The following is a 15,687-nucleotide window of genomic DNA, read 5'->3' as shown; positions in this document are numbered from 1 at the left end:
CTAAATCAAATTTCCAATTAAGTTATATTAGGTTCTAGTTTTTATATGAAGAAGAACAAATTTCCCATTTCACGACGGACGAAATCATTAAGATTATAACTTTAAAGTTTTAACGGAAAATTTAAAAATTTACGAAAATTCACTGAAGCGTTATCGTTGTTACAGTGTTACCAAGATTTCCTTAGAAAACCCAAAATTCTTTCTCTAAATTCTCACATTCAATACTGCTTGCAATTACTGACTATATATTTTTTTGTGCTTTTTTTTAATATTCACTTCGATGTTTTAAGCTTGTAAATTAAATTTTGAATAATTTAATTTATTTATAATTTATTATCTTTACCAAATCGTGCAACTCTGCAGAAAATAAAGTTCGCTGCAACTCTCACGAACGATATTAAACGACGAATAGAGAACGAAGCGCAGAACGAGGAAATTTCATACATCCGTGGAAAAAGAGAAAATTAAACAAAAGGACATTATACAAGTGCATAAAATAATTAAAAATATAAAATTTATACTATTTTGCTTTAGTTTAGTTATATAAAGGAGTGAAAAGTGCTTGGATATAGCAAAAAATAACAAGGAAGTAAACTCGCTCGAAGCAACTAAGAATTGTAGCTGCGGCAACCGAGTGAAAGTGTCGCGGAAATTCTGGGCTTCGTCTGCCCGCACCGCGTTGCGCTGTTTTTATGCGCTTTGTTGGGCTCTGCTGCTGGACACAAGTTTGCAGCGAACGTTTTTGCAAACGGACAAAATGAAAAATGCACTTAGCGAATGAAGTAATTAGAAAATAACAGAAAAGGTGGACAAAATAGAGCCAAACATTGTGAAAAACACGGATGGTGGGAAATACGGAAATAAAGTAGCGAATACCAACCGAACAAGTTAACGAATAACTGGCGCGTGCAACTACACTCAGTATTGCCTTAAATCGAAAATATATACATAGTTTTGTGATAAATTAGACAAATTCTATGTCTAAAATATATGCATCCAATAAGAAGAGTAATTGAGTTTATAGCATAAAGTTGTTAAGAGCAGTCTTTAAATGCGACCTCGTCCGTTTTCTACGTCACATCGTGGTGCTTGCAAGTGCGAGCGCGAAAGATCGCCATTATTGTAGATGTCGCAGGTACTGCAGCGTCATCAAGTCAATTGAAACTAAATTGTGCTGGTGCAGTTGAATTGCAACTGCATTAATAAGCACATAACTTTGAGTACAACTAATGGAATCAAGAAAGGCAAAAGATCTACGAGTGCGCGTACGACGCATAAAAGTAAACTCTTCCACCTGCAGCTCTAGCACTGCCCCAATAGCAGATGCTGTTTTTACTTCAAGTAAGACGGAAGTTACTGACGAGATGGAAACGGAAACTCCATGTACCAGCAAGAGCACGTTGGTACCATCTAATAGATCATCGCCTTCAACCTCTGACGGCGACGATTTCGCTACCGTACATTTTAAGCTAGCAGCCGCATTAGAAGCTCATCTTCTTGATTGGCAAAGCATGAAATCTGCACTATTAGCTGAAGCTAAACTTAATTTCAAACTTAAAAGTCGTAGCAATGAGAAGACAGAAGATAATGAAACCGAACCACAAAGCTCTGATGTAGAACAACAAGATTCTGCTACAGAGGAGACGCGATTGAGTGGCGTGCTATTAAAAGCGCGGCAAGATAGTGATAGCAGCAGTACTAGTTCCAGTGACGAAGACGACGATGTGCCTGAAATACTTCTGCTATCGCCAAAACCAAATGTGGATACCATGGAAACTGATCGTTCAATGCTATTATCAAAACTGCCGTTTTCGGATCCTGGTGTGTCGGTGGTGGACGATAAGAATCCAACTGCGGCTTTATCAAAGATACTCTCTCTGCCACCATTTGATCCACATGCACCCCATCTGTTAGTGCAATTAATCATTAAAAATGTAGTTTCGCTTACGCAATTGAGTCAGCGGGAAGACAATATAATTGAGGTGGACATTAAGAAAAGCCTTATAGCCGAGTTAGCAGTTAGCAAGAAGCATCGCACACTTAGTCCATTCATGGTAAAGTAACTTAAAAAAAATTAACTTTGTTTATACTAATGAATTATTCTTTTTGCTTATATGAAGGATGCATCCAACATACATGTAAAGCACAGTAATGACGAGTTCTTTACATTTTGTTCGTGTAAAAATTGCTTGAAATATCGTGAAATTGTCATACATATAATGGTAGAGCAATTTAAAACGGCGCACATGGTGGTAATGTTACTGGATGTGCTAATAAAGGCGTACGGGCCGATGCTAAAGTAAGTAATCATATTTCAAATATAAAAAATTTATGACTTAATTAGTAAATATTACAGAAATCGAACCGCTTACAATAAGTTTGAAAAACTTTTGGACGCTAATAAGGAAATATACTGGATAGCGTGTGGTTTTGTCTATAATAAAAAGGCTGAGCATATGGATTTCATATATGATGATTCCTTATCAGATAATATGATTTTCGTGCTTTTTAGTTCCATGTGAGTGTTAAAAATGTATATTAGTCTTTTTATTTAACTTAAATTTTTTATTCCAGACTAATGGTAAACAACCCTCTGCTTTTGCTGCAAATATTAGCCTTTCACGTGGAATGCATCGTTAAGGCATATGCAGAAGGTTTTATCGAAATTGTTGAACCCGACAGCAATAAAATACCTGCTGAGGAAATGTTAACATGTATGTGTACAAACAGAGTGAATTATTATATATGAGTTTATTTACATTTACATTTACAGATATTTTGGATGGTTATGACGACTTGTGTCGCATATCGGAACAAATTTCCAGCTATTTGTTTGCATTCGAAAACGATTTTCTACGCAAATTCAACTTAACATGGACATTACTGTGTCAACGTCTATATCAGCTACATGTCTACTCTAATCTCACTGATACCATGTTGGCTTGTATTATTACTGTAAGTGTAATGTTAATTTAAATTCACAACATTCTTATTTAATATTAATATTTTAATTAGTTAAAAGAGGATGAACTAACCTCACGACATGCCTCACTTATCAAAAAATACATTCAGTTTGACGATAAAATGACATGTGTTGAAAAACGTTGGGCAGACGTTTGGAATGAACTGAACAAATTCAATTTGTCGGAAGCGGAACGCAAACGTCGAAAATGTCTACTAAATGTTCATCGCATATTCGATACTGTGGTACAGGATGCGATAGCCTTCTCATTGCAAGAATTCGATGACGACAATGATTTCTACGACTTTCAATGTCTGGAAAATAGGCAGCTAGCCTGGCAAAATATAATGGCATATACGAAGATGAAGTGGCCGGATGGGTTTTTCAAACCACCAAATACTTTGGTGTGCGAAGACAAGTGCAAGAAATGCAATGTGCTGTTGGAATATCATACAGAGTGAGCTAATGGGCTTATTTTCAGAAATACTATTTATATGCACCTCGGTAGTAAATTGTAGTAAATAATTCGGTGTTTTTATTACAATATTTTTATATACCCTGACCAGGATGTATTAAGTTTGCCACGAAATTTGTAACACCCAGAAAGCAATGTGGGAGATCCTATAAAGCATATTTATAATTGATCAGCATGACGATTTAGACATGTCCGTCCAGTCCTTCAGTTTTGAGATATCGATCTTAAGTTTTGTACACGTCTTTTCTCGCCAAAAATTTACACATTTGTCGGAATCGCCGATGTCAGATCACTATAGCAAATATTTGTCATACAAACTGACCGAACAAAATCAAATTTATGTATGGATTTTTTTTATATTTGAACTTGTATATTTAAATATATATGTAAATAAACTAGCTTTTCCCGTGACTTCGATCGTAATAAATCTCTTGACAAAATATCAAATATTAACAATACCCAATAACTTAAAACATATTATATACTGCGATGATTATCTTCGTAGGATGGTTTTAACCCAAATTTTGTCTGATTAACGCTTTTGAGACATTCATATTTTATTAGGTTTTGAAATTGTTCGACACAATCATAAAAAACTTGTTTACCCTTTTAAGCTTTAAAGAAGGCATATGTGAAGGGTATTAGTATCGGTGCAGCCGAAGTGAATGTTTTTCTTCTTTTTTTTTGTTTTTTAATAATAATGATTTATAATATTTAATTTTTATTTAGAAATTGCAAGTGTATTACATGCTCTATAGCTGGAGGACCATTGCCACCCCGACGCAGCTCGGATAACACCTGCTACAAATGTATGGCGCAATCGCTAATAGAAAAGGAAGTTAATCTGTACGAGTCGAAAATTTTAAATGTTTGCACAAGTGATGATTTTCTATCATTTGTGAAAAGTAATAGCAAACGTAAAGGTTCCACACAAGATGAGCTGGACGATGAAGTTTGCAAGACATTGCCGGCCGTTGAAGGGAAAATTGACGACACAATCGAGATGGGACAATATCATATAGCCTGGGCTGTTTTTCAGCATTTAAATAGTATGCTCTAATTTCTCTTATAATAATACTTTCAAATGTTCTTTATTGTTTGAATATTTGTTAATTTATGCAGATCGAAAACGTTATAGATACGCATCTATTGACGAAAAATATTTTTGCAAAGATTGCACAAGTCCGTCTTGCCTGTTAGCGCGTAAAATACTCAACAACGAAGTGACACATACTCTGTCTCTAAACTTGGTGCAATACTATCAGCAACTGTCGATGAGTATCGAAGAACTTCGTGCTATACTGCCAAACATTATGTTCTATAATCGAAAAATGATTGCTTTCAACATTGGATTCGATTTAGCGGATGTTCACGATCTAGTAGTGAAGATATATTGGACATTTATAATTTCTCTTTATGCTAGATATTTCATGGAGTTTGATCTTAAGTGCCCATTGAACTTAAGCTACTTTGAGTTGGAAAATAGTGACATTAAGCTGTGCACAGATAAAATAATAGGCAATAAGGACGACACAAAGTTCGTTAAGTTTCTAGATAAAATAAAAAGGTAAGCTTTATAGATTAGTCAATATTTATTTCATAAATTTTAAATTTCGATTATTACTCATGAATTCAAATAAGATACTCCTATCAATACCCTTAAAATTTGTACTCGATAGAAATTATCGATCGTTGTCAGAACGAACGATTTTGAATTCCTGAAACATTCCATAATATATACTCTGAACCTGGAGTATTAAGTTTGTCACGAAATTTTTAACATCCAGAAGATCACCGTACGAAATATATAAATAAATGATCAGCATAACGAGCTGAATCGATATATTCATGTACGTCTCAATGTACACGAACTAGTCACTCAGTTTTTGAGATATCGATGTGATATTTTGAACACGTTCTTTTCTCAACAAGAAGCTGTTGACTTTTCGGGCACGCCGAGAACGGACAACTATAGCAAATATCTGGTGGAAAAACTTGCCAGCAAAAAGTTCAGATCGCATCACTCTAGCATATAACTGCCATAAAAACTGACCTCTCAAAATCAAGTTAAAGATCGAAGATAAAGGGGTATAGACTTTTAAGCATTACAAATGCACCTATAAAAGGTGTTATAGTGTCGGTGCAGCCGAAGTATACTTTTTTTTATTAAAATTTAATTTGTTATTTTTATATAAAATAATCTTTATAATAATATTTGCCGATCTCTGCAAGGTTTATGTGCTTTTATATCAAAAGAATTTTGTTTTTCATTTCACTTTATTGTAATTTGTTAATAATATTTGTACTATCTTTTATTCACCTATAGTTTATCGCCTTTTAAAAGTCAGGTCGAATCAGAGTAAGTATATAGAGACAACTTTTTGTTTTTTTAGTAATCACTTTCTCTATTTTCAAATCTCAGTTTTGCTTTTACTGTTGATGTACACACTGAAGAGATTCAAAAGAAATTGGATGAACTTCTTAATTTCGACGATGCGCAAAAGTATGTATTATTTCTATACATTTTCAGAACACTTTTAAATTTTATCAATAATTGCAGCAGCCCGGCTTTAAGTGATCAAATCCCACCGCCCATTACCAATATCGAAGCAACGACTGTTGTCGAGGATCATCCAAAAAAGAATTGCAAGGAGAAAATGAAGAAATGTATGCAACATAACCCTGAAAAATTCTAATTAATAATTTAATTTTTATTTTATTTTATTTTTTAGGCTGTTTCGATCATTCGGATTTGGGTGATCACTGCAAAGAAAATCATTCCAGCAAGAAGCGCATCAAAAAGGTATTTTTTTTGGTTTCTTCTTAATAAAAAATACAAATAATAACCGATTACTGTCTGCAGGAGTGCAATCATGCTCGCATGAACGAGACTCGCGATAGATTGCGTAAAAAACTATCGCAACTGATAAATGCGCGTAAAAACATGAAAGCTGCGGCAGCCGCAGCGGCGGCAGCCAATGATCCACAGCAGCCGCCGCAACCACCACTCCTGCCAGCACAAACGACAACGCCAATAGCAAGCACGAGCACCAAGCAGCCACCTTCATTAAAGGCGGTAGCTAAAGCAGCAGCAGCAGCTACCGCCGCCAATTCTAAAACACATAATTTCACCGGCAACAAGTTGGAGGATGATGATGACAGCTTGGTTTGTCTAAGTACATTGTGTAAACGTATTAGTCATCTGCATATGAATCAAACTGCTTCTAGTGGGCAAAATGCGCAGCCAACAACGGAAACACCCAATGCTGTGGGCAAAAAAACCCCACCCGCTGCAGTAATCGGCTCGTCCAACATTCCAATGGCAAAGAGTGCAAATGCTGCCGCCTGGGAAGCAGCTAATCGGGAAGTCACTGCCAGCAAGATGGCTAATGGCAAAAGTGCTTCAGGTGGCAGTGAGAAAGGCGGTGGTGGTAGTGGTTCACGTGATTTGAGTGTGCTGAGTGTTTACCTGAACAGCTATTCGAAAGAGTTCCTAGATAATTACTCACGAGATCAATCGAAGGTGCGCAAGTGGATAAATGAAACGTTGAGCTACATCGAAGGTGGAACGGGAGCTTGTAGTAGTAATGGGAAAAAGCCACAACCGCAAACTACCAATCCGAAGAAAGCTGCTAAAAAGGCAAAACAAAAGCAACGCAAAGAAGAGGAGAAACGCATTATGGAACTGCAGGATCTGCGCGGACAGTTTCAAGATATTTACTTCAAGGAATTCACTGACAAACACAAACTTAAACTGTTAAAGGGCAGTAAGAAACGAGACAAAAAGCAAATCGGTGAACTCGAAACAAACATTAAAAAGCTGCAGCGCGCTAAAGCAAGAGTGGAAACTGTGATATTGGAGTTGATTGCGACGGTAAAGCAAACAAATGCTGAATTTAAATTTTCCTATTTGCCTACAAAGGAGCAACAAGTGGAAAAGTTGAAGGCAATTGAAGAAAACGCCAGCGGAGTCGGTGCAAGTGTGAGCCCTGATGCCAATGTAAGCTCAAGCGTGCCATCCACAATCGCCAACGCCATTGATGGTATTAATAACCTGAATGCCGCTACCGGTATTGTGCCTGGCAGCAGCAGTTATGCACTGCCATCTGCTTATGCACATGCCAATGTGCCCAGCGCATCATTTTCTCCTTATCAAATTGACTTCCAGTCTTCTCAAAGCGCTACATTGGGCGCAGGAGCTGCCACTGCGGGTTACGGCATGATTCGCGCACCCATGCCGACACCAATGTGCTATGCACCGCCCCCCCATCAGACACTCTCCCCAGATGTTGTCGCTGCCATGGCAGCCAACGCTGCCTGCAACTCGAATACCGACCCCTCCAAACGCATCGTCACAATACGTCGCGTTAACTTGCCAAACGTGCCAGAGCCACGTGTCACGGTCACCGCCAAGGGTAGCTCTCCGGATAAGGACAAGTTACTCTATACGTTTGTGAATGGTCAACTGGTACCCACTACGGCGCCGCCAATGACGCAACTGCCTGTACAGCAGTTATCGAATGTCACGGAACCCCGAGTTACTGTCAGCGCCAAAGTCAATCCTGCGGACAAAGATAAGTTGCTCTACTCATTCGTGAATGGCCAACTGGTGCCAACATCGACACCACCAATGACACAATTGCCATTACAACAAATACCTTTGCCACTGCCAATGCAGGCTCCATCGCCACCGCCGCCCATTGCTTCCAGCGAAATACCGGCGGAACATTTATCATTAACAATACCACCGCCACCTTTATCAAAAACGCAACTGAAAAAGGAGAGGCGTCGTGCAGCCAAATTGGCTGCCGAACAGGCAGCAGCTTTGGCGGCGGCTAAAGAAGAGCAACTGCGACAAGAGCAAGAATGTGCGCGTGCAGAGAAGGCGAACCAACAAAAAGTAAACAAAAAGGCCAAATCGAAAACCGATGAACCAACACAACGGCGGAATGAAACAACAACTGCTAATTCGAAATCAAAGAATAATCCTGGTAAGAATGCGGTTACGCCTTCGGCGTCAACCACTTCTGTGTCAACAGCGGAGGCTGTTGAGGGAGTGCCCAAGAAAGGCAATAAACCACTAATATCAGCATCACAACGACGTTCAGCATCCACAACTACTTCTTGCTCTGCCGGCACATCCTTATCTGCCACACCAGTCAACAGCCAAATGAACACGAGAGAAAATTCCGTGAGCAGTCAGAAGCCGACATTAGGGACAGCTGATAGAGCCAAGAACATGAAAATAATGAACAAATCAGCTTCTCAGCAACACAAAACTTTGATTCAAACCCAAAAAACGATGCCGTCACAAAAACAAAAGGACATAGTTAAAGGACAACAACAAACCAATAAGGGCAATGGTAGCAATAAAAAAGCGCTCGAATCTGAAAACAAAGAGAAGGCAAAATCGGCATCTCCAGAGCCTTCAGAAACTGTTGAAGAAGAAATTGAAATGAGAAAGCGAAAGAAGCGTAAGAAAGAGCATACGGAACGAGAGCGACTTATAGACAATGGTCAGTTCGGCAACAATCCCTTTGCAACACTGCATACGCAGGATTCTGATTCCGACTGGTATTCAGATTCGTCAAGCTACGATGAAACAGACTCGGAAGACGATCAACAGACGAGCCCAGTTATCATTGTCCCTCAAAAGACAATATCAAACCCGCCTGTATCTAAGTCTAAGGTATCACTAAAAGCAACAACGACTACTACTACATCAGTTCCGATGGCATCGACAACAACAAATGCCGCACCAGATGTTGCAAAGCCAAAAACAAAAACTAGTGGGTTGAAGACAAAAGATGAAGGTACTTCTAATCAACAAAGTCTAAGATCACAGAATAAGAAGGGTAAACAAGAACAGCGAAAAGATGATGGGGGAGTCAAAAAACAACAGCAACACCAACAAACTGTCACACCACCACCACCATCTCAACAACAATCGTCACAACCAAAACAACGATCTGCAACCCAACCACAGCGTAAAAACGATAAGGATAGGGAACGAGAACGATACAGAGACAGAGATACGGTAAGCTCTAAGGGTAAAGCCAAAGGAAAGGAAAATGTGCAAGCGGGGCAAAGCAGTCAGCCAACTGGTACAGTAGGAAATAGAACTACCGGCACAACTTCTGTTGTGGGAGCTACTACGCATCGGGAACTTCCATCGAAATCTGGTCGTCAATCGTCACGACAGCAGAAGTTGACTGAAAACCCATCACAAAAACCAATGCAAAGCCAGTTACAAACGCAATCACAGGATCCCCCCCGCAACAGAGGGGGACGTGGTAATAGAGGTGGTGGTGGTAACGGTGGTTGCAGCGGTGATGGTGGTGGAAATGATTCACGTCCAAAACGAGGCGGTGGACGTTATGAGCGTGGCGGTCGTGGATCTGGTGAGTTCCTAAAATGATTAAAATCTAAACACGTTTATATTATTCGATAACACATGTTATAATACAAAATTGATCTTTCCTCTCAAGGTGGTGGCAATGGTGGAACGAATCAAAACTCCTCTCGTCATTCTGCTGACCCCAACCATCAAGTCTCCGGTGTTAGTGTCAGCGCTGAGGGTAAACCGCTCTCTAAGCGAGCACAACGACAAGCTCAACGCAATAAAAAATTCCAAAAACAACAACATTTGCACCACAATTACGAGGATTGCGGTGCAGGCATACCGAATAATATGGGCTACTTCAACCCGGATGAAGTTGTGATACCACCAGATCCGCAACCCTCTTTACAGCATATACAACAACAGCAACGTCAATACAATAGCTTGCCGCAACAGCTCCAAGCCTTACATATTGGTGGCAATTTAAGTGTAAAAGTAAACGGTCAACCCCCGATGCAACCCAGTTACGCGAGTGTAAGTAATGGCGGTAACAATGCGACCTACCAAGGTATGGTTCCCGCACTAAGCATTATGGATCAATTGAATCGTGGTGTGCAGGTGGAAAATTTGTCGTTACCGCCCGGCATTACACTCACTAAAGTGGATCCGGTTAAGAGCGAACAGTTGCGCCAGAAGTCCGAATCCATACGAAAACTATCCAAACCCTTGCAGCAGCAACAGGCACAGCAGCCACAATCATTCCATCATAAGGCTGGTGCAACAATCATTGCACCACCTGTTGCTCCGGTTGGCAACTATTTCGGGGCAACACCATATGCAGGTGTGGCAGCAGCAGCCGCTGCATTAGAACAAAGTGGCATTATAATGGTTGAAGCAAATCCGGCTAGTAATAATAACAACAAGAAAGCCTCGGAAAAAATTAATGCAGGCAACGGAACGGCAACAGGTGGTGGGAAACCATCAAAAAGTAAGAAGCGACGTAATAAATCGAAACAAGAGAGCAATGCACGTTCTGGAAATGTCGCTGCTTCTACTAACGGTCCAATTGGTGGTAATATTGGCGACATCGTTGCTGAGCAGAATGTTAACGGGCAGCCGAAGATGATAACCTTACGAAATCCGATGTTCCACGGTGGTGCTGCTAATGCAGCGGCAACCATACTACAACAACAACCAGGACTCGTAACAGGCCGCCCGCTTGGCGGATTACCGCTAGCCGCACCAATACCTATGGATCAACCAGCTGCAATAATTAAAAATGAGAATGGCATGTTCACTATACGCAATCCGGCGTTACACCAGGCCGTAACGAATGGCCTAGCATTGGGCGGTTATCGGCAATTCGGTAATGTAAGCTATTATACGCCGCAAGAAGCCGCTGCCGAGGCTGTTAGAGCCACTCAGCTGCAGCAGCAGCAGCAACAACAACAGCTAAACTCTGCCAACCAAATGATTTCAACGAACAACAATGGTGACGGCAGTAGCGCCTCTTCGTCTTCGGCCTTCTCATATTTTTCGAATACCAGTTCGAATGCGAGCAGCGGCAATGCGCCGGCCTCGTCGTCTTCGTCGACTGGCAGTGTGGGTCCCGGTACAATTGGTAGCACACACAACACCATCAGTATTAGCTGTACAAGCATTGATGAAAATGGTGGCAGCACATCATTAACTGGTAGTAGTGGCTGCGGCGGCGGCTTGACAGGTGATGCCGCGATAATTGCGCGCCCATCACCGCAACAAAAATGCATCTCGGCCATTGGTAGTGAAGTCAAGAACGCATTACAGCAAAAGCAGAAATGCAAGGAAGGCACAACACCATGGCCCTCATTCGTGGGACAGGAGCTGCAAAACACTGTAGTGCCAGGAGCAGATAACTGTAAGTTCAGGCTTTGTGCAAATTGTGGATAACCAGAAATAATTCAAACCACAATTTAATTATAATCAACTCCATTTCAATTTTCAGTGGCAGCTGCGGCGGCGGCGGCAGCTTATTTAGGTGGTGCAGGAAATGGTTGTGTTAGTAATGCCGGTAATGGTGGTGTTGGTGGTGGTGCAGGTGGCTGTTTAACCGCAGCCTCGTTGCAAGAGAAATATCAACAGTCCAGCTACTATAACGGGTTTGTTGATGTTTTCCCACCAACAGCGCAGACCAGTAGCAGTCAAATGTCGACACCAGCTGTGCATTCCGCCAATACCGGTTCGCTATTCGATAGCGCCAATGATTGCCATTTACATCACCATAATTGCGGTGAGGATTCACCGCCACCCACCATCACCGGTTATAATTCATATTTGGATGGCATAACCAATACAGGTGTAATACGCTACGACGACGCTTCGTTCTTGAAAAATTTAATACCAGGACAAAATCTCAGCAATGAGGTGAGTTGGATTTTAAAAATTATTTTATCTATATTGATTCCATTATTAAATGAAGATTCTATTAACAATTTATTAATTTCGCAATACCCGTTTTAGTATTAAATTATTAAATAATCCCGAATCTCAATCGTTTCAACTATTAAAATATGAAAAAATATGCCTGCTGAAAAATTGTTGTTACCATTTATTCTCCTTGCTTTTCACGAATGCTCTTTTGGCAAGCATTAAAACTAAATCACATCGTACTTTTGTTGTTGCCTTGTAATAACAAATATGAGACTTTAGGAATACTGCTGAGGGAAACTTTAACTATTCTTACTTCTTCCTTTTTTTGATTAGATGACTTGAACTAATATATTTTTAACGGTATAAAATCAAGATAGACATGAAGCTGTTTAGAAACTCGCCTTAAAGTAAAAGTAACTACAACGCTCAAACACAAAGACAATATTCAGTTATTATAACTTTTTATATGTGAAATTGAATACCGAATATGAAACAGTTTAACAAATTTTCGATAATTTCTATGAAATGAAAGTTTTGCTATTCTTTATAAAATTTACTTTAAAAAGGTCTCCATTCACAACATAAACGACTCGAATTTTACACGAAGTACGACATCACCGGTAGCACATCGTGTGGAAATCACGCCGGTCTACCGCAGCAGGCCAACGTCAACGACTACGAATATATACGAGCATTGTCCAACATCAGCAGCACTCACCCAGAATGCATTGAGCGAGCAACAGGCGAAATATCATCCGACAGTTGTGCCTAATTACAATGATACTTTAGCCGATTACGGGAATGGTAAGCAGTCTACAATAAGAATGAATTAAATATAAAAATATTTATGGACTTAAGTACATTAAGGGGTTAGGTGTAGTCAAACTTAAATAAATTACAATTTTTTGCCAGAAAATTATTTTACTCTATAATAGCTTTCAGAACAATGCTTTTAAAGCAGAGCTCCCGAGAACCCTTTGCTAAATAGCGAATAAGGCGAAAAGTATTTATCGTATTAACTTCAAATTTTCAGAGAAAACGAAATAAATTTCTTAATACATACTTAAGTTATATTATATTCGTGTAGTTAGAAAGCTTAGGTGTCCTCTCCTAAATCACAAAGACTCACCCAGCTCCAGCATATTGATAGGGTCCAATATACTGCTAGGTTCTAGCGAAGCAATGCGATCTCTATTTGAAAATATGAATCCAAGAGCCTTCAGTCTGCAGGTGTTCTGATGTTTCAGGCTCCCTGTCGCAGAATCCACAATTTACGCAAGAAGCTAGGCCTGTTTTGAATAAGTGCTTTTTCAGCTTGCAGTAGTCAATGTAAAATGCGACAAGTAGTCAGAAATTGTCCTCCCATTAGCAACTTGGCATGGCGCATGCCTCGGATTTGTTGCCAATACCTCTCTCTGCCTACTACTTCTTCCTTGCGGAGCAGCTCCTTTATGGTATGGGGACTCACCGCGATAAAACTGGATGCTGCGGAGATGGCGAGGTCATAAGCCATTGCTAAACAATTCTTAACCTAGCAGTTCTTTCATGACCTTTTAGAGGGAACCGCTTTTGGAAAAGGCGTTTTGATGTTAGTTAGAAGCTTAAAGTAATATTGAATAGTTTAGGTCTATCTGAAAAAGTACTAACCTAAGAAATAACTTCCTCTGCAATTGAGACATACACGCCTTATAATTGAAATATTCTCATTGTTATCCAGATGCTGGCATTTTTGCAACAAATAATCTCGTTAATTTGAATGAGCTCGATGCGGGCAGTGCTGGCACGGAATCTGATGTTGAATCCTATCAGCGTTATAATTATGAGTATGAGAGTCAGCAACAGCAGCAGCAGCAACAAAATGCAATGCTCGACCTAAACGAATTGCTAATCAAGAAGAGTTCGCACAGCCCGCATGCGCAATGCGCTTCTCCATACCTAGACGAAGCGGCCATGGACAGTTTTGTGCAAAATATCAGTACTTTACAAATATCAGCAGCCGCAGATGAGCAATGCGGCGGCCACATGAATGGGAATGGCAATGGCAACAGCGGCGTCGGCAGCAGTGGTGGTGGGAACAATAATAGCCGTAGCAGTGCGGGTGCTGCCGGTATACCGAGTAATTCTGCTACCACAACGACGGCTAATGGTTGGTGGTAAAGGCAAAATGCAGCGTTTTTGCTGTCGCCCAATATCTATTCTAACGAAACTGCACACAAGTGAACATATTACAATACAAGCTCGAACATATGAATACATATAAACATATTTACAAATATACACAAACAAACACACACATACACATGCCAACATGTTGTTTATGTTAACTATAACCGTTAAAAGTCTTAAATTGTCAATTTAAGTAAAACGTCAAGATGTCAAAGAAATTTTTCTGCACCAATTTACATTGTCGTGTAGTGACAGCTCGTCGGTCGGTGGGTCATTCATAGAATGGCGCGCAACTGTTTTTCCCAATTTATACACACAAGTAATAAAAAGAAAGCGAAAAAAATAATAAAAAATCTTTCGAAGACAAGTAAAAATAAACGAAAGTTTTGTCACATTTAAAAATGCGAAAACACAAAGTTGCAAAATACACATATATATACAATAATGATGATAAAAATAAAACTAGAATGCGAGTAAAATACATACATACATTGAAATACATCATAAAAAAGAAACTTACATAGATTAAACACTGCTTTCATTTCTTTGTGTCCGTGGCTTATCCACATTCGAATTTAAGTAAGGAACATACATTCATTATGTCACAGTTAGTTCCGGTTCTACCACCACTACATGCACCGGGTAACCATAAAGACACGGAAATACAAAACAATTTAATTGAACTACTGTCTGCATTCATGATTATGTTGCACGTATATGTGCATACATATACATATGTGTGTGTGCAACATAGGTGAATTTAACAAATCAAATGGTTTTGAATATACGAACATTTTGGGAGCACATGCTTGTGCTCGTGAGTAAAGAGTGCTGCACGTTCGATGATGAACGCCTGCACCAAAATATTCACATTGACCTACATATATACATATTTACATAATATGTATGTATTAAAAAAATATCTACATATGTATGTGCAAGAATTTTATTTTTCTATTTTCTTTCAGCTTTTGACGCCAACTCAAGTTGCGAATTAGCAAATAAAAAAGATAATTGTAATAAAGAAAAAATAGTAATTTTTAAACGTTCAAACGCGAAAGAAAATCCCGATGAACAATGTAAATAATAAATGTGATGTACTAAATATGCACTTTAAGGTTGTTTCAATTAAATTCATATGTGTGAAGGTATCATATTCATATAAAGTAAATTAAAATTTTCTCTTAAGGAATTATTTCAATTTAACGAGGTGTTATCGTTTTTGTAACGCCAGAAAGAACCTCTCAAATAATTTTTAAATTATAAACAGTAAAAGCAAATACATTTTCTCTTATTACATGGTTTCTACACCGTTACATCTTCTAATTGAAATAT

General features: G+C 39.2%; 1 protein-coding gene across 2 annotated transcripts; it reads left to right on the top strand.

Moving 5' to 3' along the window:
* Positions 1-393: 393 nt before the first annotated feature.
* On the top strand, positions 394-15,463 carry LOC105231905 (uncharacterized). Of its 2 annotated transcripts, none has more exons than XM_011213418.4 (17): positions 394-2,054; positions 2,121-2,299; positions 2,357-2,518; positions 2,575-2,714; positions 2,774-2,955; positions 3,016-3,419; positions 4,167-4,486; positions 4,560-5,004; positions 5,764-5,796; positions 5,860-5,940; positions 6,001-6,104; positions 6,170-6,240; positions 6,301-9,838; positions 9,926-11,674; positions 11,762-12,180; positions 12,753-12,990; positions 13,904-15,463. In XM_011213418.4, exons 1-17 carry the CDS (start codon positions 1,230-1,232, stop codon positions 14,341-14,343), a joined length of 9,330 nt encoding a protein of 3,109 aa, XP_011211720.2. In that variant the 5' UTR covers positions 394-1,229; the 3' UTR covers positions 14,344-15,463. The 2 variants fall into 2 exon arrangements, with proteins under 2 accessions (XP_011211720.2, XP_011211719.2); XM_011213417.4 differs by having other exon boundaries at positions 5,998-6,104.
* Positions 15,464-15,687: the final 224 nt, after the last annotated feature.

Source organism: Bactrocera dorsalis, chromosome 2 (assembly GCF_023373825.1).
Source record: "Bactrocera dorsalis isolate Fly_Bdor chromosome 2, ASM2337382v1, whole genome shotgun sequence".
Classification (NCBI taxonomy): Eukaryota; Metazoa; Arthropoda; class Insecta; order Diptera; family Tephritidae; genus Bactrocera; species Bactrocera dorsalis.
This window is presented reverse-complemented; position numbering and strand designations above follow the sequence as displayed.

Bases quoted from the DNA above. Each gene is read 5' to 3' on its own strand.
- LOC105231905 (XM_011213417.4), top strand. From the start codon at position 1,230: ATGGAATCAAGAAAGGCAAAAGATCTACGAGTGCGCGTACGACGCATA. The intron at 5,797-5,859 runs GTAAGTATATAG...TTCAAATCTCAG, and splicing joins AAAAGTCAGGTCGAATCAGA to TTTTGCTTTTACTGTTGATG. The intron at 12,991-13,903 runs GTAAGCAGTCTA...ATTGTTATCCAG, and splicing joins TTTAGCCGATTACGGGAATG to ATGCTGGCATTTTTGCAACA.